At 40.7% G+C, this 22484-nt stretch overlaps 1 protein-coding gene across 5 annotated transcripts in view; it reads left to right on the top strand.

The window, feature by feature from the left end:
* PTPRB (protein tyrosine phosphatase receptor type B) overlaps positions 1 to 20713 on the top strand; it is a 63167-nt gene extending 42454 nt beyond the window's left edge. For 3 of the 5 annotated variants that reach the window (XM_038155659.1, XM_038155656.1, XM_038155660.1), the window contains 15 exons: positions 1737 to 1886; positions 3102 to 3345; positions 4428 to 4534; positions 5034 to 5133; positions 6631 to 6714; positions 6818 to 6835; positions 6939 to 7020; positions 7484 to 7574; positions 8722 to 8798; positions 9607 to 9741; positions 10803 to 10925; positions 11128 to 11291; positions 12382 to 12517; positions 14930 to 15050; positions 16321 to 20713. In XM_038155659.1, coding sequence (XP_038011587.1) covers positions 1737 to 1886; positions 3102 to 3345; positions 4428 to 4534; positions 5034 to 5133; positions 6631 to 6714; positions 6818 to 6835; positions 6939 to 7020; positions 7484 to 7574; positions 8722 to 8798; positions 9607 to 9741; positions 10803 to 10925; positions 11128 to 11291; positions 12382 to 12517; positions 14930 to 15050; positions 16321 to 16412 — 1724 coding nt within the window. In that variant the 3' untranslated portion in view covers positions 16413 to 20713. Of the gene's footprint in view, positions 1 to 1736; positions 1887 to 3101; positions 3346 to 4427; positions 4535 to 5033; positions 5134 to 6630; positions 6715 to 6817; positions 6836 to 6938; positions 7021 to 7483; positions 7575 to 8721; positions 8799 to 9606; positions 9742 to 10802; positions 10926 to 11127; positions 11292 to 12381; positions 12518 to 14929; positions 15051 to 15968 lie in introns of all 5 variants that reach the window. The other 2 variants (XM_038155657.1, XM_038155658.1) reach the window with 2 other exon arrangements.
* Positions 20714 to 22484: the final 1771 nt, after the last annotated feature.

The following is a 22484-nucleotide window of genomic DNA, read 5'->3' as shown; positions in this document are numbered from 1 at the left end:
GACTATATGGCCTCTCATTACATTGCCAGACCCAATTATTTGGCTCATTCATTAAATATAGCCTGAGAAACATAAATACTTTGCCCTCATCATCACATGTCTTGTCTTTATCAGTTGTCTTCATGCTCGCTGCTTGGCTTTCTGTATCTGGCTGTTTTCGCTCATTGATGATAGCCATCCTCAGCACAAACATCCATCAATAAGGACATTGGATTGTGGTACCACATTCTCTTTTGGTGTCTATAGACTGTTCTGAGGTGCTACCTGACCGAATCACCTGTAGGACTGTTATCTGAGGGAGGATCCAGATATCTATAGCATGTGCTTTGAAACAGATTCTTCCGTTTCTCTACCCATAGGCTGCTGAGTGGAATGTATCAGCAGCATCTGCTGGGACCTCTGCACTGCTAGGCATCACTGCAGTCAACAGCCTGCCATTGCTGACCCTAGCGCTGCCCCAGATTTTGCACTACATTAGGATTCAGTGGCACAGCACAATGCAGAGGCCTGCACTGTTCCAGGGCTAAACTCGAAAATGAGAGGATGGCCAGGAGTCCTATGTTCAGGGATGCCTCTGTAGCTGCTTTTTAAAAGCCACGTTTGTGTGAAATGCTAGATCATAAAAATTATATTTGCTTTGGGAGCTATTGAGCTAAGCTAGAGTTCAGTCACCAAACGACCTTCTCCTTTGCCCCTCAGTTGCCTTTTAATCTCCTTCCTCTATCACAAAGGATACTACAAATCCAGATGTAAGACCTAGTCATTCATGTCACAAGAGGTGAGACTGAGTCCTCTTTGAAGGTTTGCTGATCATGTTTACTATTTGGTTTATGTTCATGTTTGTTTATTGTCACTTATGTGTTTTGAACACTGCTGCTCTCCCAGTCCCTGGTTAACACTGGAGGCCCTACCTCAAGGGAACACAAAAAATTACAGCTAGACTTTGTAGATGTAAGAGGTCTAGCTAAAAAGCATATAAATGTATGAATTTTTGGGGGTTTTTGGCATTCTAAAAGCTTTTGAAATTTAGCCTCCTGCTTACAGTTTTTGTATGTTTCCCCTATGTGCAATATAGTCCTACAGTACTTTCAGTACTACAGATTTTTAAAAGAATCAGCAATGTAGATCCTTAAAATCCCCACTTTTGCTGCACTTTCTTCCCTGTGTACTTCACTTTCCAGTTTACTTCTACTGTGTCACTGTTCAAGGTATAGTTTTGTATCATACAAAGAACATTTCCTATGGAGATTCTGCAGTCAGTCTAGAAAATGGTACTCTATAGTTGAGTGCTCTGTCTGGCTAACCCTGGCTGTTCCTCTGGAAAAGAAAGCAGAAATATAGATGCTTAAAATAGGTAACTTCTGTAGTGAGTGTGTTAAGGGCCCTCCAAATACTTGGCTTAAACCTGTGTTGTTTTCAGCAGCTACAACTTCTGTTTTCATAGGCTTGACACGACTTTAATGCATTTCCATGTGGGCTTCTGCAGGAATTCATACTGAGGAGGTGTCACTCTTATTATGGTGAACACACTGCTGGCTTGTTTCATCTTCTGGCAGTTTCACTGTGGGAGTGAATCACTTTCTTGATTGCAAAGAGAGTAGAAACAGAGATTTGGGTCCAGGCAACCAAGATTTATTACAAATTGCATTTTCCTTATTAGGTCTAGCTCACAGCAAGTACCTAGGTAATGTTTCTTCTCTATTTTGTATTTATTTTCTATTTATTTAATTACTCAGGTCCTCCTCAGCCACCTCCAGATGTACGAGTGAACAAAAAAGAGGTGCTGATTACCAAATCCTCCATCAACTTTACTTTTAACTGCAGCTGGTTTAGTGATACTAATGGAGCTGTGAAGTACTTTACTGTGGTTGTGAGGGAGGCTGATGGTAAGTGTCATGATTTAATGCTATTCTCTCCATAGCCAATAAAATTTACATGGGGAAGTACATCCCTATCACTGCACAGCAACGGGGTTTCTCCTCATCTAATAGCTGAGTGTCATACAGGTTTTGGATCTATACTTCCTCCCTAGCCTGAGGATGTAGAGAATCCTATTCTCAGAGAGTCTGTAGCACCTACAGAGCTCAGACAGAAGTACTACTCTAGATTACACTGTCATGTATGCTCAGACAATTTTTGTAGTCAAAGGCTTTTGTTGGTTGCCATTGCCAGTGAACACAGATCTGTGCCTTGCTGTGCACAGATTTCAAAAGGTAGTTTAAATATTAGGTGAGAACACTAAAAGGCAATCTCTTTGTAGAGTCTCAGTAAACCATGCTGAGAAGCCACAGGTCTGCCAGGTGATGTTAGCTAACTGAAGAAAATGACTTTGCATGCAGCACAATAAAACAGAACAGAAATGGTCCTTGTGACATGCATATAAACCTCCCTTTCTACAGCTGACGGATTGTTGAGATGTGTGTCTGGCAAATCAGATACATGTCTCAACAATTTGTTTTTAGAAGTGGCATAACAGGACATTTTTTTGTGACCTTTATGAAAGTTCCTTAATCTCTCTGTCCATCAGCCCTCAGGAAAAAAAAAATCTAGATACTATTTCCACTGTCTGCTTTGTCATGTTTGGGCAAACTATAAAGCTCTTTGAGAATTAGTCCTTCTCTCTCTCCTTTGAGAAGGACTCATTGCCATAGCTTTGCCTATCTGAGTCTCTTCCAGTATTGTGAATTTACATTCAGGGGGCCCCTGTAATTTCCTACTGTAGTTTTTCTCTATATTAGAGTTTTCTGTTTATGGGGTTTTTTACTTCTTTTTGAAATAGCTAGTAGTAGGATCCAAAAATCTGGATCACAAAAAACTCCCAACAACAGCACAGGAAAAAAAGTCATAGCATTTGACCTGTGCATGCCTATTGTTGGAAAAGTTGCACTGAGGATTTGTGAGGAAATCTGCCTAAAAAATAATAGAAAGGTTGGTACTAGAAACAAGGTACCCTAAACATTGCAGCTTTGTATTCATGAAGTAGCCTCCAAGAAATAGAAAATTGGATAAGAACATGTCTGTCAAGAACTTGAGCCTATAAACCTCATCACATTAATGGCTGTGGAGTCTAAACCTTCTGTCTTTCTCTGCACATGACGTAGGTAGTGAAGGACTAAAGCCTGATGAGCAACACCCGTTACCTTCCTACCTGGAGTACAAGCACAATGACTCTATACGCATCTACCAGACAAATTATTTTGCCAGTAGCTGTGCTGAAAGCCCTGACAGTGACTATAAAAGCTTTGACATTAAGCTTGGAGGAGAAATGGAAAATCTGGGAGGAAAGTGTGATCCAGATCAGCAGAAATTCTGTGATGGACCTCTAAAGCCTCGAACTGCATACAGGTTTGACTTATATTGGTAGTTGTGCTCTGTCGCCTTATTAGGCTTGGTGTCATCTGGTTGCCTGATCCACTTGAGCTTCAGTAGATTAGTAACTGCATTGTACAATGTTCTTTGTGTTTCACTGCAAATTTATGAAAGGTTTATCCATGGCCCTGTTCCATAGGTAAGAACCAGTCATTCACCAGCATGGAAATGATATGATTAATTATGCACAAAACTCTGTGCAGTGAATAGGTTTATTTATTTACATCAACTTGATGGGAAGCTCTTCTATTGCTGCTCAGCATTTTTTGGAAAGGCTGAAGATGATTGGCTAAGTTAAGGCAAGAAGAAGGCAAGCATCCTTCACTCAGTGTGGCAGAGCTACTCCATTTGTTCTTTTGGAACAAGCTAGAAAAACCTGGATGCCATTCTATCCTGTGGCACCATTCTCAGGCTCCAGAGCTAGGTCCAGGTTAGCTGTAGGGTGTAGAAGAGGACGACTGCCAAGACCAGCCTCAGCAGTTACTCTGGCTGTGAGACCAAACATGAGCTCCAGTCTGGCTCAGTGACAGCCCTCCCACAGGCAAATACTGTCCCAAGAGATCTGCAAGCTGCTGACTGAAAAGCCACACGGACAGAAGGCACATGCCAAGGAGTGCCCATTGTGCCTCTCAGCTTCTTCATCATCATTAAAACAGTGCTAGCCTACTATAGGCTGCTCTCATTAGGACACATTTCCCAAAACTTCAGTCTGGGAAATACCCACATTACCAGGAAAACAAAGAGGACTATAACATTTAGCCATTAGCACAGCTGTGCCCAGCTAAGTGAAGGGAAAGTGTGTCCCCCCCCAGAGAAGCATTTCTGAGTCCTCTCTCCTCTGCAGCTTCTGCTGGTCCTGCATTTAGACCTGGGCTCCCCCATATTTAACTCAGGGATCAGTATTATTAAGTAGAAGACTGATTAACTCAGGTGTCTATATTAAGAATTATCTGTGGTCAGTGGAAAGGTTTTCGTTGTCTCAAAGTGGCAAATAAGTTTTTACTTTTCTGCTGTTGGTTCTGAGCATCTGATGAGCCATTTTTTACTGTATTTTTTAGAATCAGCATACGAGCTTTTACTCAGCTTTTCAGTGAAGACCCAAAGGAACTTCCTAAACCGCTCTTTGCAGACACCTTCTTCTCTTTACCCATCACTACAGAGGCAGGTTAGTTTCAAGCTCTTATCAGCGACTGTGCCATGTGATAATATATTGTGCCTAAGAATACTCTGGCATCTAGAGCTACTTGTAAGGAGTGGAACAAAGCTTGTTGTGCATGTCCTGAGGGCTGCTCTGACTTGGCTTATCTACCTTTACTGGAAGATTCAGAGGACTGCTTGACAGAGCTGCTGAAAGTAGAGAAAAAGGAAAAATGCTCAGTGAGGCTATCACCAAGAAAGCTTCTAACTGCAAGAGAACCATTCCCATATAATGGAGTTTTTGCTTTCTTTTACTGTGGTTGGGAGTGAAAAATTTTGTTTAATGGTTTGAAAAAAATGAGGACAGAAAATCAAGGCCAGGTTTTAGCTAAGTGCTAAATGCCTTACATTTCCTTGTATTTAGCCATTTTCTTCAGCTGATAATAACAGATCCCCTGAAAGTTATTGATTCTCTGATTCTTTTGATCATTTCCTCAAGATATATAAATATACTGTTTTCTTTCTAGAGCCTCTCTTTGGAGTTATTGAAGGTGTGAGTGCTGGCTTGTTTCTGATTGTGATGTTGGTGGCTGTTACTGCTTTATTTGTCTGCAGACAAAAAGTTGGGTAAGATGACTCCACTTGTCAATCTCTGTTATTGAAGTAATGTCAAATTATATTCATTTAAGTAATGCAATTTATTAGGCATAGCTAAAAATTGGATGGATGCACTGAACTGTCCAACAGATAAAAATCTATGTCCCCCCAAATTCTGTACACACTAAGTGTACAACTAATGACTTGCATATTAAGAAATCTATATATACTTAATTCAAATGGTGTCAGAATTATGTCATAGAGGATCCCTGTAACTTTTAGTTTGCAGTAGGAGTCTAAATAGTTCTGAATAAAAAATGATTTATCATTCAAACTTTTATCTTCTGGGAAAAAATGTCTTTTTTAAAAAAATGAATTATTTCAGATTAATTGCATATGCATTGCAGATAGGAAGCTTTTAAAACTGTTCATTTAGACTTTATCATTTCAATTCAAAAATACTGAGATGTGGCATTACCTCAGTGTCCAAAAGATTAGCTCAAACTTTGCTTCTCATTTTTTGTCAGTTATAGTTGTATATTTCACATTACAGATGAATTTTAAATAGTGAACTTACATCTTTTTTAAAAATGAAGTACTGTATGTTGACTGAAAAAAATCTTTATCCATCTAAACTATTTTGCATGACTGAGAGATATGAAATTCTTTGTGCTTTCTGAAATTAGAAAAAAACCTAAACATTTCCAGTGCATGGGAAGCACTGCAAGTCTGAAATTCAGTTCTTTTACTGATACAAAATTAAGTTGATATTTTTTTGAATTTGCTAGAATATGTTTTTTCATATGCCAGAATTTCAGATTGAAAAAAGCCCTATTTTCTGACTAGTCATCGCTTTTAGTCAAAAATGGATAAACTTCATTATACAATGTGGTTTCTTGTTGTAAGTTATATACCCAGCAGGATGGCAGTAATACTGGTATGGTTTTCCCACATCAGACATAAAGGGAAAGTGTTCTCTAAGGGAGATGTCTTGAAGGAAGAGATGGCAGCAAAAAGATGAAAGGCAACACTAGATGTGTGGAGTAAGTACCACTTCTGTGGCTTTCCCAGAGCCTGCTGTGGTTATGCCACTTACTCCTGCCATCAGTGTGGGCATCTGCTACAGGCCTGGTCTGCAGAGTGGATGTGCTGGAAGCTGAAGATCTTTTACAGCTCTGAAAATCTACCTCCATGTTCCTCTACATGTAGAGAATCAACTGATTTAGGGTCCATCTTAGCACAGGGCACCCTCCCTAATGATGGACTGAGCTGTGAGTGTTTCAGAACGAGAAAAATGTCTTACTACCTGTGCCATGCATACATTCCACATCCCTATTGCTAAGCTAAAATACAAGAAAACTCTGAGCCTGAGCTAAGAGCAATGTCACAGGATGAGAGCCAAAAATCAAAACACACTGGAAAACGGTAAACTGGAAAAAAAGAAATTTAAGAAAGTATAACTTATGTCAGTGCCAACTCTTGCCAGTTTCAAAACTTAATGATAGAACACCTCCCTTTTTGTTCCAGCAATGGCCATGAGAGACCTACAGCGAGGCTGAACATTCGCAGAGACAGGCCACTGTCAGTCCATTTGAACTTGGGGCAAAAAGGGTAATGCAAAAAGTTTGGTTTTTTAACGTAGCATTGTGGTTGAATAGAGCCATCTGATCACTTACTGATGAAGTGTTTCTTTTTCTTTTGAAATAATTTCCAGGTACCGGAAAACTTCCAGGTAAAAAGAAAAACTTAATACCTAAAAACTTCTTGGTAGCCAACTGGATAAATTATGACTGTGATTCATCCTGTGATTTTCTTCCTCCTGTTGAATATTTCAGTCCGATCAAAGTCAGTCACTTTGAAGCACACTTCACCAAACTTCAAGCAGACTCCAACTACCTTCTGTCCAAGGAGTATGAGGTGGGATCCTAACCTAGGCAAAGGACTTGCTTTGTGAAGGGGCGGGCTGACTGAATCAGCTGGTTAATGTGTTAGAAAGGCCTGCATTTGCTTGTCTTATTCACACAAACCCAAAAATGGTGGAGCATTTCATTTGAACACCACTTGTCCACATGCAGAAACCAACTCTTCATTTGGCATATTCTGGTTGGCAGCCTCTGCCTGATAATACCTGTCTGTCTGAGATTAGGAGTGTTTGTTTGTATGGCACATCTGTGTGATAAAGTATGGAAGGTACCTGCCAGCCATGCACTTGCTTTAAAACAGTTATGATTAACTATGTAATTTCAGTTTGTTTTTTTATAGAAAAAGCACCTGTTTTCTGTCCATGGCCTTTGAGAGCTGATGAGCACTATTTCCCTTTGTGTTGTCTTGTCTTTTAATTATTTTCACCGCACATTTTATTCCTATTCCTTTTTTGCAGGACTTGAAAGATGTGGGTCGAAACCAGACATGTGACATAGCACTTCTGCCAGAGAACAGAGGGAAAAATCGATACAATAATATATTGCCCTGTGAGTTTTAGCTTTGATTGTGTAATATTGCATCACACCAGCTATTTTTCACTTTTTTTTCAGCAAGCCTAGTGGAAAAGAGTGCAGCCAATCCCTTCCCTCCTTTCTGTCCAAGATGAAATATCTATGCCAGCTCAGGTTCTTGTGCTAGGAGGCAGATGATGCATGGCCCTGAATGGCTTCGCAGAGACCAGTAATTTAATTTCACACTAGAGGTGTAATGACTAGCATTCAATCCAGGGAGGAAAAGCTCCAGCTATTAGGGACATTCAGTCACTGTTGATAACAAGGATAGTAGAAATAACAGTGGGTTTTCTACATATAGGGTATCATCCATTCAGTGCTCTTTGACAGCCTTGCCAAGTCTTTGTTCTTCAGTGGACACAGCAAACCTACTATACGATATAGAGCTAGTGTGATTCTGCATGGTAAGACATGTCAAGTTAACCCTGTTCTTCTCAGGCAAGACCTGTCTGTTGTTGAGAGTTTTCCCCTTTAATCTCCTACCTGTCATTTTGAAGGTAGAACAATGAGGAGGAACACCACATAACTCACTGCTCCACATCCCCACTAATGGATGTGGTATGTGCTGGCAGCACAGCCTCTCCTGTGTCCTGCCTGCTCCATGCCAGCAATGACACCTGTCTGAGATCCAACATGGCATTATCTTGTGAATCAGTGTCTTGGCAGCTCAGGCACTATATATTTCTGTACAGAAGACTCCTTCAACTACAGAAGATGTTTGGCCTGTTCAGCATTAGCTCAGAATATCACCAAAGTGCAACTGTTCTTTCAAGGGCAGAGCTGGGCACTACTTTCCAGTACAGCACACTGCTGTTAGGATCAAAGGAGGATGCTATTTTGGCCCTTTTGTTGTCATAAACAAATCGTATGCAGCTCAGCAGAGGAAATTCAGTATATTTACTGCATCCTTCTTACCCATCTATCTCCTAGTCCCTGGAATACTCCACAGCACTCATAGATTAAAGAGGCAGTAAAACCAGCAGTTATTCCTTATAAATTAGTTCTTCATATAAAATCTTGTAATAGTGCTGGCAGTCCTTTCACAAATGCATTTCTGTAAGTGCTGAGAGGGACTGAAAATCAAGACCTAGCCCTAAGCCTCTTGTAATCAATTTCTTGCTAGATGATACATCAAGAGTGAAGCTTTCCAATGTGGATGATGACCCTTGCTCAGACTACATTAATGCAAGCTACATACCAGTAAGTGACTCAAGGGTGGTGTTTTACAGTCCTCCTTCCAGTGGTAATTTTTCCATCATCTAAAACTGAATATAATGCTGGATGGTTAAGGCTCCCCTCCCCCTTCCTTGATTCACTTGAGCTAAAAAACTAAGAACTCATTTTGTGGATGTGCTGAAATACGGTGTCTGACTACCATTAAGTTAACTGTGAGTGATTTACCCAGCACTTAAGGACGCTTTCTTGCATTGCTACAGTTAGGTAAGGTAGCAAGTCTAATTGGCCAAGGACATATTTTTAAAGGTCGCTGATTTTATACAGTGTCCACAACAACTGTAGCTATCACTGCAGGTGGCATCCTCACTGTAGAGCTGTAGCTCATCCTGACAGCATTGGCACCTTGCAGGGTGATAAAACTGGCTGAAATTAAAATAATGCCCTTTGCCAAAGAGTTATGATTGATAATAACAGTGGCTTTAGCAATCCAGATTTCAATCCAGAACTCAGCTATTTTATTAAAAATGATAAATAAAACAAAAACACCTAGCAGTTTTAAAATTGCTTGAGACTGTGCCAAACAGAAAAGAACAATGGAAAGCTTTGACTGTCACAAAAGGAACAGTATTTAGATAAACTGCCACCATCTCTTCCTTCTCTCTGTTCCAATCAGTCATTTGCTTTCAGGTCCAAGGCAACAATTTAGCTTTCAAAACTATTGTCCCAGGAAGGGTTGCTGCAGAGCCCTGTCTGCAATCCCAAGGCTTTTTCAGTTGTTAGAAGAATTTTTTTCTGCCTTTTTGGAAACTAATGGAGTTCTCTTTATTTGCAGGGCAATAATTTCCGCAGGGAATACATAGCAACTCAGGGCCCTTTGCCTGGAACCAAAGATGAGTTCTGGAAGATGGCATGGGAGCAAAATGTTCACAATATTGTCATGGTAACCCAGTGTGTTGAGAAGGGCCGGGTAAGCAGTGACTCTTCTTTGTTATTAATGTCTGTTTTAACATCTATTAAAAGTTTTTGCTTCCTTTTTTCATCACACTAAAGCCAAAAAGAGCCCAGTCAAGGAGATACACAGCATGAAAGAAAAGGTATAATATAAAGACTGGAGACAGATTAAGGCTGTGAAGTGAGGATACACAGACTGTCTCAAGATCTTGCAGCATGTCAAGGCTAGAATTAGGAACAGAGCTCAGTGCTTCTGGTCTCTAATCCCGGACTTTGTTCACTAGACAATTCTCTTCAGCATGCAGAAGGACAACCACCAACAGAAAGTGCCTGTTTATCACATCAGCTCTGATCAACTTCTACTTAAAATATAAGCTGCTCTGGAGAGCAAATGTTGATCAGTAAATACATCAAATTATCTCTGATATATAAGCCATGATGTAGTTAGCAAAGAGACCACTCATGCAGTTAACACTCTTCCTGAATGCAGGTGTAGCATACCTCCCCAGGTATGATCACGTCCTGTCTCTTTGTAAGACAGCAACTAGATCTGTAAGAAGATTAATCAAACTTGGAGTAGTGATCCTCTAGTACCATACATAGGGTCAGTTCCTCTCAGCTTACCATTTTTTCCTGTGGAGAAGGTGAAAGCCAGCACAGAATAGGATCTGTATCCTTCTGCATCTCACTGCTTCCAAGTGGGACCCTACTGCCATGTCTCAGCAAGAGGTGAGCAAGGGGCACTGGAGGCTTAGCTCTCATCCAAGCAGAGATTTGAGAAGAGTTGACACAGAAAATATGCCCTATAAGAAGGCATCAGCGAAGTGCTTCCCATTCCCCCATCACAAATGAGTTATGAGAACTTCCACTTCTCCACCCCCATGCTAACCCATTTCCATGCCAGACCCTGTTTATTGACATGGCAGACAGTGGCATCTCTCTCTGAATTCAGCTGCTGCCTTTCTTCCTTCATCCTCAGGCACAAGAGGTCTGAAGTCTGCTTCTACCAGTGCAGGATGGTGGCATTGTTTGTAGCTATTTCAGCCACTAAATCTGTCTTTCCTTGTGTCCCTGTAGGTAAAGTGTGATCAATACTGGCCCCATGACCAGGATTCCTTGTACTATGGAGACCTGATTGTTGAGATGCTGTCTGAATCAGTGCTCCCAGAGTGGACAATACGAGAGTTTAAAATCTGCAGTGTATGTTTGCATTTTTTTCTTTCCTGATTAATTGGCTTAAAACACTTGCAAGGCTAAATTAGGAATATGTATTCTGCTGTACCACAGTTGCATCATGCCTGACTCCCCTCTGGTGGAAGCTATAGCATTTTCTCTGAGGATACCTGTTGTATGTGTCCCTTCCTCTCTTGTCCTTATGACCCACACTTTTGAATCCCAACAGGAAGAGCAGCTTGACTCAGCGAGGCTCATTCGTCACTTCCACTACACTGTATGGCCAGATCATGGTGTGCCAGAGACCACCCAGTCCCTGATTCAGTTTGTCAGAACTGTAAGAGATTATATCAACAGGACCCCAGACACAGGACCAAGTATTGTACACTGCAGGTATGTGCAGCAGCAAAATGTCAGAGCCCTTGTGCCTACCCTTGGGAAAATCCCAAATCTTCATCCCTGTTAGACTATGGGCAGCTGCAGAATCTGAGAGATAGCTGATGGTCTTAAGTTTCCAGATACCTCAGAGCAGTATTCCCAAGGCACATGCATTCACCCACAACCTCACCCTGGAGATGGCTCAAAAATTATTCTTAGGGAACCACTGTGTCTCTGTGGTACCACTGCAGAGCATGAAAGTGTCAGCAGCTGCCACTGCTCATGAGCTTTTGCATTCTTAAATTGCCTACGTGCTGCTGTTGTGGCCCAATGTTTGAATCACAAAGGGTGCTTAAAAGGTAAGATATACCTGGGGTGAATCTGACTGTGTGTGAATGTTGAGACTAGCTGACAGATCTGTCCTTCCCCCATTCTGACTGAGACTCCCTTTTCTTACTGCCTTTTCATGCTCTTCTGTTTTTTCCATCCCTGGCAGTCACAGGGCTGCAGTTTTCCCTCAGTTCTGTGTTCTACCCCTACACTTGCATAAAAAATTACAAAATTGAGCTGCCTGATCTGTTATCCGCTGGCCAGTTGCAGCAGAGTATAGGGCTACAGAGGGAGATAGAGTGTGGTTGGTGCTGTATCTTCTGATAAAGCCACATGTTCGCTGGTAGTACCCGATTGTAGTATCTGACCCCTCCACCATTATATGGGCTGAGGCTTGTGTCTTACATGAACCTGCCTGTGTCTGCCTGGACACATGTGCTGCAGCATGTCAGATGTCTGCTGTGTCCCACAGCTGCATCTCTGGAGAGAAGAGGTTTCAAAGTTTGAGTCAGGTGCAGTCTTTCAGTGTATCTCAATGACTGGGTTGATCCAAAGCAGAAAGCAGTGCAGGCAGTAGCAGAGATACCTCTACCACTACTATCCTTTCCTCCTTCCTAAATAAATTCCGTTATAAAGTGGTTTAAAGGCCCAAAGGTGCCACTTGAACAATTTGCTTCTCACCTTGGAGATATAAACTTTACAAAAGTATCACATGAAGATAGTGCATGCTTTGATCCATCTGCTTTTAAATCACTTGCGTTGTTTTCTTTTCCAGTGCTGGTGTTGGCAGGACTGGCACATTCATTGCACTGGACCGAATTCTGCAACAGCTGGAGTCGAAGGACACTGTTGACATTTATGCAGCAGTCCATGATCTAAGGCTTCACCGTGTCCACATGGTTCAGACAGAGGTAAGGTTTGGATAGCCTGCTATGCAGCAACAACAGCTACAGTATATAATAATCAGTCTCATCTTAAAGGCTCTCAAGGCACTTTGCACTTACTCCACTGTGCAATATGAGTTGAATGTATTTTAGCTCTGTGAGAATTTCCAGTTCAGTTTTTTTTCTATTGGCCCTCTTAGAGAGGGTCCAAACCATAACAAGTTGCAGTTATGCTCCCTGTAGATTTCTCCTTTTTTTTTGCCCTGGCCCGTAGTCTCCCCAGCCGCATTATGCATCAGGCACTTAACAGCTCACAGTTGCTTCACTGCGGAGTCCAGTAAATGAGCTTTAAGTGAAGACAGGTCCTTCAGGGATGGGTTTGGAATACAGGCTAAACCAGACAGATAGGTTGACATAATGGGAAAGAGGAATGCAGGACAGAGAAAATTAGAGTATGCAATTTTAAAACTCTGGCCACTGTGACCTTGTGCCTTTGCAGTTTATGTTTTATTGAGCTGCTCTGTCATTTTCATTACAATGATTTTGGAAAGTTGATTGGCATTCTCCTAACATACTATGGAAAAGCAGGTACATTTGTTCTCAAATTTGAGAAAAAGTAAATGTTTTGTATTTCTTTCTGTGCCTTTAAAATGGCAAGAAAATCATGTTATACTGATAGGGGCTAAACATTTAGGAGCTGATTTAATAAAGGTGTTTTGTGGAGTTACTCTGTACATTTTCCTTGTGAACCATTAATAGAAAAATGAGAACAAGTTTGATGTGTCTGCCTGTAGCTTGATACTAATGGAGCTCTTTGCTGCAATTTGGAAGCCAATATGTCAGTGACAGCATTTTCTGATAGATGTAAAAGTCTCATATGGGTATAAAGAGAGGCCCAGCCGGGAACACACAACAAAGGGGCTCCTGGAAATATCTTCGTCACAGAAGACCTTCTTTTGGAGGGGAGACAGGTTCCCAGCCTAGTCTCTGCATCTTCAGAGACAGATCCTCTACATTCCCATCATCTGTAGACTGCAAAGGCAGACAGACATGTCAGGAGGAAGGCTATTTTTCCTTAGCTGGGAAAAAAGGGACAACTACCTCAAGAGCCTAAATTTTACTTATAAACAACTAAAGCTGTGATACAAAACCTGCCTTTGGCATGAGCTTGACATGACATCGGAGTCAAAAGGCAGCCAGCTGCACACAAAAGTCAAAGGCCACAGTACCATCATACTTGGCAATAGTCAGTCACAAAAAAACAGCAGCAACAAAACAATGCCTCTGCTTCAGGTTTGTCTCAACATTGTTTAAGACAAGGGACTGGAGGTGAGACAGGCAAGGGAAAACTCTGCATCAGCTCAAAAGGCAGCATGCTACAGCAGCTGTAACCATTCCAGTTGAAAAATGGTCTTTGCCAAAGAAAGTCTCCATGCTTGGCCAGCTTTCTATCGTGTTGGTGGGTGGGGTGCAGGGTTCTGCTCTGCAGAGAGAGCAGCTGCATGTGCATAAAGGCAGATATCCTCACTTTCCCAGAGCCAGAGCACTGAGAGAAAGGCACAGAGCAATGGCCACAGATGTGAGGGGAGAAAATACATATACTTATTGGAGAAATTATGTTTTTGAGATAATGTTAAAAAGGTACACCTTGATACGTAAGCATGCTCGGCCTGACTTTTGGGTACCATGTTACACTACTTGAAAGACTATTATGACCTCTGTCATAAACCACCAAGAGTAGCAAGGCATGAAAGTTTAATAATCTATTCTGTCAAGATAGTTTGGTGAGTAATCAACAGTCAATAACATGCTGACCCTCCTTACTTTGGTTGTGACTGTCATCTTAACTTCATTCTATGAAAGACACTCTTCAGAAAAGACTGTCGTATGCTGTATAGTCAGAAACAATTTTAGAACCTATGCTGGATCTGAAAAAAAATAGTATTTTCAGAGTTTTTTCTGATTTTTTGAGAGATTTAGGTTTCTCACAGTTGTCTGAAATATATGTTATTGTGAAATTCTGTGGAAAATATTTGTTTTTAGAACAAAAAGAAAAATCAGGAAATTGTTTGTCTTTTCTGCATGCTTCCCTGTGCATATTAATTCTTCTACATATACTTTATACCAAAGCATTCAGAAGTAGTGGCTATCCAACCCAGCACCATGTGAAATTGCACTGAATGCTAAAGCTTTCACTAATGGCATGATCTGTCAAAACATACAGTGTTCATTTATGTTTCACTGGTATTATGTCTAAGGAGAGGTGATCACAAAAGTTTACTATATTGCTAGTGTGAAAAGGAGATTAATTTTAGAATGATATTTTAAGTTTTAACACCACCCTTGATTTTTTGAGGGAGTTAGCTTGCAATGATTTTTCACAGTACAGAAAATTAAATTACAGAATTCCTCAGTGTCTTAAAAACAAATCTTTTGCAGTGTCAATACGTGTATCTACATCAATGTGTGAGAGATGTGTTAAGAGCCAGAAAACTTCGCAGTGAACAAGAAAATCCCTTATTTCCAATATATGAAAATGTGAATCCAGAGTATCACAGAGGTAACTGCAAGTTTATCAAATTGTAAAATGTTTCAAATGTAGTAGTTCACTGACAGTGTAATTGAGGGAGAATTGTGCTATCCTTAACCACTGATATTTCTTTACTTCCTGGACCTTCATTTGTTCCCTCTGCTCTTTTCATTCTTGCAGTTGTGTCTTTATTTTCTCCATTATTAGTCCTCATAACGTCACTTTCTGCTCCTGCCTTATCTTTATGCTCTCACTATCCATAAGCAACAGAGAACACTGACAGCACTCACTGGGCTCTTTTGCCATTCATGGAGTTCAATTTCTGTCTGCATCACCCTCATCCGCTGCTGACAATATAGGCAGCCTTGGGAGACTTCCCATCTGCTTTGACTGGAAAATACAGGTGCCCTAGGCTCTTTCTTTCTCCCCAGACTCCCCATCCTTGTAGGCTCCTTTTCCTAGCCTGTATCCAGTCCCTTGCTTTTAAGAGTGGCAGGAGTAGCAAACCTGGCACTAGCGCTGCCTTTCACCTCCTGGGCCCATGGCAAGAGGACCAGTGTGGAGAAGCTGTAAGCAGTGGTGACCTTGTGCCTTGGTAGGGCTGATTCTTAAAGGATGTAAAAGTTTTTAGGGTAAAGACAGAAGGATCTTCGTAGTTCCACAAATTTGGACATTAGAAATTAGGATTATATCATAAGAAATCCAAGTAATTTTCTTGATCTAGCCTGTAGAAATCGGAGTTGTCATAGACAGGTAGAACAGGCTTGGAGGAGACCAAGAACTGAAACAGCCAGGTTTCACACATTGAGAGTCTAAGCAGAGTTGGGATCTGAACTTTATCTGTCACATCTGTTACCAGCCAGTGCTGCTGCCACACAGCCACCTCTCAGAGCACTGCTGAATCTCTGTTGGTTTACTTTTTCTAATCTCATTTTTCCTTGCTTTCAGATGCTGTTTATTCAAGGCACTAAGAATGTTAGAGATATCTGCTTTTGTGAACACATTTGTTAAATAAGGGTTTTGGTTTGGTTTTTTTTATGTATGTATTTCATGCACCAGAAAGGTGCCAGACCTTTTGGATGAGACTGTGTATAATTTATTGGTCTGGTGATTTTTTTTAAAGATATATAATTTAAATGTAATAGATATTAATGTATATAACTGTATTTTGGCATTATGTAAATATGTATTTTTTCTATATTGTTTATATTAATATTATGCTTAAGATAATACTATTTTTTCTTATCACGGTTTTTATAAACTGTTCTACATAAACTATTTTAAATTGTATGGCTAACAGGACTGCTGCGTTTGGGACACTATTGGCATGATACGGAAAAAGTCCTATACAGAGAACCTCATTTTAAAAAAAAAATATTTCAGTCTTTGTGAGATGAAATAAGCTACTATTAAGCAAGGGAACAGTAGTCCTGTGTAGGAATTACAATGCTACTCTACACTTTAAACTTACTGCTTTTCATCTGACAAAAATGGGAGTAACCCATATCACAGTGGCATAACTTTTACAGAACTCATTAACAACTGAGCAAAACAGGGTTCACCTCACTAGGAGCAACTGTTTCAGTCTAGTGTGACATAGTAGAAAAATATCAAACAACATACGCTGCAGTGAAGTCTAGCAGACCTTTCTCTGACCACATACTTTGGGGGAAGACAAGTCACATACTGGTTTCTTTACACGGGTTTAAGAGAGCAGAATCAGACCAAAACTTGTGTCTGTGCACTTTCATGTGTGTAAAATTTTTATTAAGAAAGATGTTCAAAGACACTCCTCAGGCATTTGTGTTAACAAACCTGTGAGGATGTGAAGTCTGGCAAATTCCATAGCTCATCAGAAACAATGCTGAAACATGACAGCCAACAAAGTAGAGAGATGGCAAACATATTGAAACAAAGACATATAAAGGTATATATCCTACAGTTTACTCAACTGGAGTAAAGCTGCACTTTGTCCCAAGTGTTGTTATCCTTCAAATGCCACTTGCTTTCACAATGGGACAATTATGAAAGCAACAGACGTGTTGCTTTCACAGCATGTCTACACAGAAAGAATTCTCCACTGGAATGTTACGTGATGTCACCACCACAGGGGCAGTTGGAATGGAAAAAGGCTCATCAGGGAATGTAGGCTGGCAGGGCTGTCCTGATCATAGAATTATCTTATGTTTTGGGTTGGAAGAGACATTAAAGATCATCTAGTTCCAACCCCCATGCCCCCAGGCAGGGGCTCATTACTGAAAACATATTTAAAATTCAAAACATATCAACTTAATTTTGTATCAATAAAAGAACTGAATGATAGCAAGAAGTACAGTCAAAGAGCACTTACCAGATATCCTGCCCAGCCAAGTGGATTATGCACAGCCTCTCTCTCCTCTGCAAAGAGGCATCTCATTCAAAGGTCTAAACACTCTGTTAGGCTATTACTTATCTTTATAAAATGCTTCTCAAACAAATAGTGAAGAGACAGTAGACAGTTCATCTCCAATATGAAAAGAAGGAAGGGCTTCATAGTTCTTCTTTCATATATCTATCCATACTTTTTGTAGAGAAAACTTAGCTTGTTGCTGAAGACAAGTGCCTAAATTCCACTTCTGTTTTGGAGAAAAATAAATATTTCTGAAGGCCTTCTGAGTATCAGTAAGTAGCTAACTGAGTGCCTAACTGTGAAATTCCTGTGCCACAGCAGGACTATGCATATCCATGTTACTGCAGTTTTCCTAGAGAAGGTAACAGCCTGATAGTCACTCTTCCTACTCCATCTGGAATCTCATCCTTTCTTGACTAAATACCCTCACATATCTCAGAAGCTACCTTTCAAATCAGCTGTCGCAGCTGCTCAGAACATGTAAACTTGGTTCTTTTTAGGTGTTTCTGAATGAAAATACAGCTCATCCCTCCTGCACATCCTCTTTGGTACAACACAAACCTCAAAATTCACCACCCTTAATGGAAACCGAAGAAGAAGGGAACTAGCATTAGAGGGGAAGACATTTTCACAGAGGAAAGTCTAAGCAAAACCACAAAGAAATGAGCACATTTTCTGCTGGTGCCTTCTTTTCTCTATTTCCTTTGCTAGATGACTAGGTTAGCAAGCAAGGACAAACAAGCATGGTAGCTTTAGATCGACTGTTGATCGGGCTAATAACGTCTGCACTTAAGGCATTGTGAGAACTGCTGTTGTGTTACATGCACTGCATTTGGTCCTTTCTTTTTTGCAGGGGTAGCCGAGGAACGAAGATCACCGTGTTAGTTACCAGCAGTACAGTTACACTGTTAGCACACACCAAGTGTATCCTATGAATTACCTCACACTCTGTGTCACCACATCCTTTTTTAATGCTTAGGGAAGTGGAGCTCACTTAATACTATATGATCTGAGGGCAAAAGTCTGATTGTATGCTCTGTATGTGTGTTGTTCATCATTTTCAGAAAGACACACATCATTCTGCAGTTTATTTTATCATTCTCAGCTCCCTTGTCTGCAGCTACAGAGTTCATACACGTGTACTCAAAATGATGTCATAGCAGACAGCTAGTTTCATCTTTTCTCTCAGCTAATAATGGACACAGTTCATAAGCCTCTTCCTCCTCATCACTTCATAACATGACAGATGACCTTAAACGCTGGCGCAATGCTCTTGAGCAGCTTTACATTTCTGCCCAAGTAGGTCACACATGAGACTGTATACACATATTATTGCTCTGGTTCTGCTCTCTAGCCAATTCTGCTCATATGAAACCAGTGTAAATCCACTGAGAAAAAGTAAAAAAGTATCTATGTAGCATTTTGTTAATATACAACACCTACTTATCAGTATAAGTAGTTATATTTATTGTGCCTCTAAGCTGAATAACAGGACTGATGGGAAATTGTTAATGTAACAAGAATAGATTTGAGGGAGCTTGTGTGCTGAACAAAGACAGCTCTTAAGGAAAAAGACATCTTTTGAATGTCCTTGATGATGTTCAGAATTCTCTTCTTGATGTTTCCCAATAATAATGTTAGAAAGCAAGGCTAGTGTTGTTGCTGATCCATAAGCTAAGATTTGCACACTTGGAGCCCATCCTTTGAATCTCTGCATGGTCCACGAAGCTACCTGAGTACTTTCATGAAAGTCAACTGGAATGCTTGCCTGAAGAAAATACCGTCCCACTTCTGAAGCACTTGCAGGGTTGGGCTTTTAGGTTAATTCAAATTTTTGTATTGAAAGCTATTTAATAATGAAAAAAATGTAATAAATATTTTTCTTTTAATCTGTGCAATAAAATTTGAAGATCCACTAGCGATTGTAGGGAAAAAATAGATTTTACATAGCTGGAGTTGATAAATGATATTTTTTGTTACTAATGGAACACAAAAGTGGGTGAGAGAAATAGGCATACTGTGAAGATGTCAAAAAGTGCAACTTTATACATTTTTCTCTGCTGCTATAGTTATTTAGCAATAAATAATGCCTAAAATGCCAGAAATATTATTTTGTGCCATAATATGCTATGAATTTCCTTCCAATTGTAGAACAGAGAAAAGAAAATGTGTGAGCTTTAAGTTTATATTATGTATTGTATATGGTTATTTACACTTTGACTTTGAAAGCACGAAGTAGAACACTCGACAGACAGGAGTACTTGAGCACTTAGCCATGCTCCTCAGCCTGAGATTTAATATGTGGGCTAGAGGGATGAGAATAGTTGCTATCAAATCACTCTATCAGCATCTTTCTCCAAGGCCACAGAACAGAGAAATGCATCTGACACTCAGAGATACATCCTACAACAGCCACAGCTTCATGTCCAAGGAGGGCCTTGGCAGGTGCTCAGGTGCTTAACATTTATTCAGATCTCTTTCAATACTTCAGACGTACAGTTTGTGTAAGTAAAATGCAATATAGAATGACCACTACTCCCTCATGGCCCTGTCAAAGATGTCTGGGCTCTGGAGCTGTGAGCTCTGGGACCTGTAATCCCAGGATGCTGTAACTTTGAATTGAAATGAGTGCTCACTCCAGTATTTGGGCAACTTGCTGTAGATCCCGTGCCCTCAGCTGTCTCCCTCACACTGACAAAATCAATCTCCTGACCTGTTGGTAGCACCTCTATGGCCAAAGCAAACTGGTTTGTTATCAGTGACCTCACAGATCCACAGCTGGTTCAAACTGGGATTTTTTTTTTAAGGCTGGCAGGAAATACTGGAGACTAGGGACTAGCTAATTGAGAAAATACTGTGGAATTGGGACACATACAGTGTCAGCAATGCTGGTAGTCTAATATCCATGACAGTTTAGTTGTTTCTTGATTTATTTGAAAGCTAGAGAAATACTGTAACATTAGGAAGCTAAATATATATTGCTCTAGAGCAGGGCAGTACACTATAGGGAAAACCTCACCGTTTTGAAATTTGCCTAGCCATAAATTCTTTGCCAATGCCTGGAGTAAAGTGTCTGAAAAACATCTTCAGTACTTATTCCATGCTCAAATGCAATATAATTACTTATAATTGTGTTCCTAGCAAACACTGGGTAAACGTAGAACTGTGCTACTATTGTCAATTTAATTTATGCATTTAAGAATATTTTTATATTTTTAGCTACAGTCAACAAATCAAATATATTTGAGTGTATTTTACAAATTTTTATAAATACTTCATGAATAAAACATTTATTTAAAAAAAACGCATTCTTGTCTTCTGTTTGACTGCCTTTTCATTATGGATTTTATTGTCCTGCTGCTCAGAGAAAAGGTCATAAGTGAGTTTGATTTCAATTGAGACAGTCTTCAGAGAACATTAAATTCATCAGAAGCCTCAGCCTGCTGGGGAAAAAGAGGCTCTGCTGTTGCCCGCTGGCCAGATTAGTGCCCATGTGGAAAGATATCGTTGTTCTCTTCTCTTCCCTGGTTTTGTGCCCTCCTTTAATAAGCCAGATACTGTCTGGATTATGCAGTGGATATTTGAAACCACAGTGGATCTTGAACTTGAGTGCCTGTTATTTTAGAGACATTTTGCCAGGCAGTTGCACCAATTAGCACTGCACTGCAGCTCCATCACTCTCTGCCCCTCAAGGATCTGAGCCATGCTTTTTAACAAATGTATTTCTTCTCCTCCTGCTCACCACAGGTCTTAAAAACCAATAGCATACCCGTCCTTGTGGGGTCAGGGTGCTTGGCAGTAGCATGTTTACTGCTAATGTTCTCTCTCTGTTATTCTTGATTGGTCATCAGAAGTGTTTAAGACAAGTTTACTTTAAAGAAAGGATGATTGCTTGACTTGTACTGTGGACTGTTTGCTGAGGGGATGTGTAACGAAGGCAGAGGGAGTTGTGAGATTTTTTTCTTCGTGATATAGAAGTATATCTCTGAGTTCTGCTCTGTCCTGAAACCAGTGTAGACACAAAAGAGAAGTGAAAAAGAGAAAATAATGTACAGTTAATATCTCCACACAAGAAAAACAAGGCAAAGATTGCAGACAAGGATAGATAAGAATGTTTTGACAAGGTACAGCAAGGAAACTAAAGAGTGTCTTCTAGTTCAACAAGAACACAGTGGTTGATTCCTGTTAAAATATCCTCAGAATCTAGTTTTAACTTCGACATTTTTACATGCACTTGATTTGTACCTGGGCTTCATACCCATGAGCTGGTGGTTTTGTCTGATAAAGTCGTCTCCTGTACCCTAATCTCAGTTTTATGTCTGTGCCTGTCTTCACTATCAGTTGCTTTATTATGCCCTAGAAATAGCTGCTTAGACATCTTATGGCAGGCAGGACATAGCAATGCTGGTATATCAGCAAATACCACAAGTGAAAATTTCAGATGTTACTAGCCAAGGCTTTGCACATCACTCTGGTACAACACCACTCCCAACCTGTGAAAAGAGCAAAAAATAGCAACAACATCATCAGCAACAACAACAAAAACACCACAGTAGAAAAATAGGAAAAAAAAAAGCGTTTCAGTTAATTTGTGGAGATGTTCCAAAAGCAAGAAGCCCTTCTCCTGTTCCCAGGGTCAGTGTTCTGTGGGGCTGGGGGATGCTCTGCGGTGGCTGCACAGGCCATGGGCAGGTTGGGAGGCAGCCATGGTGTGGCTGGGCTGGATTGGTCCCTGAGCCGCCCAGGGCCTCCCCCTGGAACTGACCTGCTGTTGGTTCTCCTCAGGCCGAAGCTGCAGCTTCTTGGGGTCTGGCTCCTGCAGGTGCCTGGCATCCTGTTTATACCCCAGCTGGGTGCCTACTGCATCGCGCAGAACCTCGCTACAATGAACAGCTTTCCTTGGGATGAGAGATGGTCCCAGCTCCCAGAGATCTGGAGTAGTAGTCAGCAGCACAGAGCAGGCACAAAGGCACCTTGGTCCAAGAGGTCAAAGCATTTTGTGGACCTCAAAGCCTTTAAGTCACCAGGGAAAACATCACCTCAGCACCCACAGCTTTGCCAAGGGGCCCCCAAAA

Source organism: Motacilla alba, chromosome 1A (assembly GCF_015832195.1).
Source record: "Motacilla alba alba isolate MOTALB_02 chromosome 1A, Motacilla_alba_V1.0_pri, whole genome shotgun sequence".
NCBI classification, from domain to species: Eukaryota; Metazoa; Chordata; class Aves; order Passeriformes; family Motacillidae; genus Motacilla; species Motacilla alba.
The sequence above is the reverse complement of the archived record's forward strand: the minus strand, read 5'-3'. Positions and strand labels throughout refer to the sequence as shown.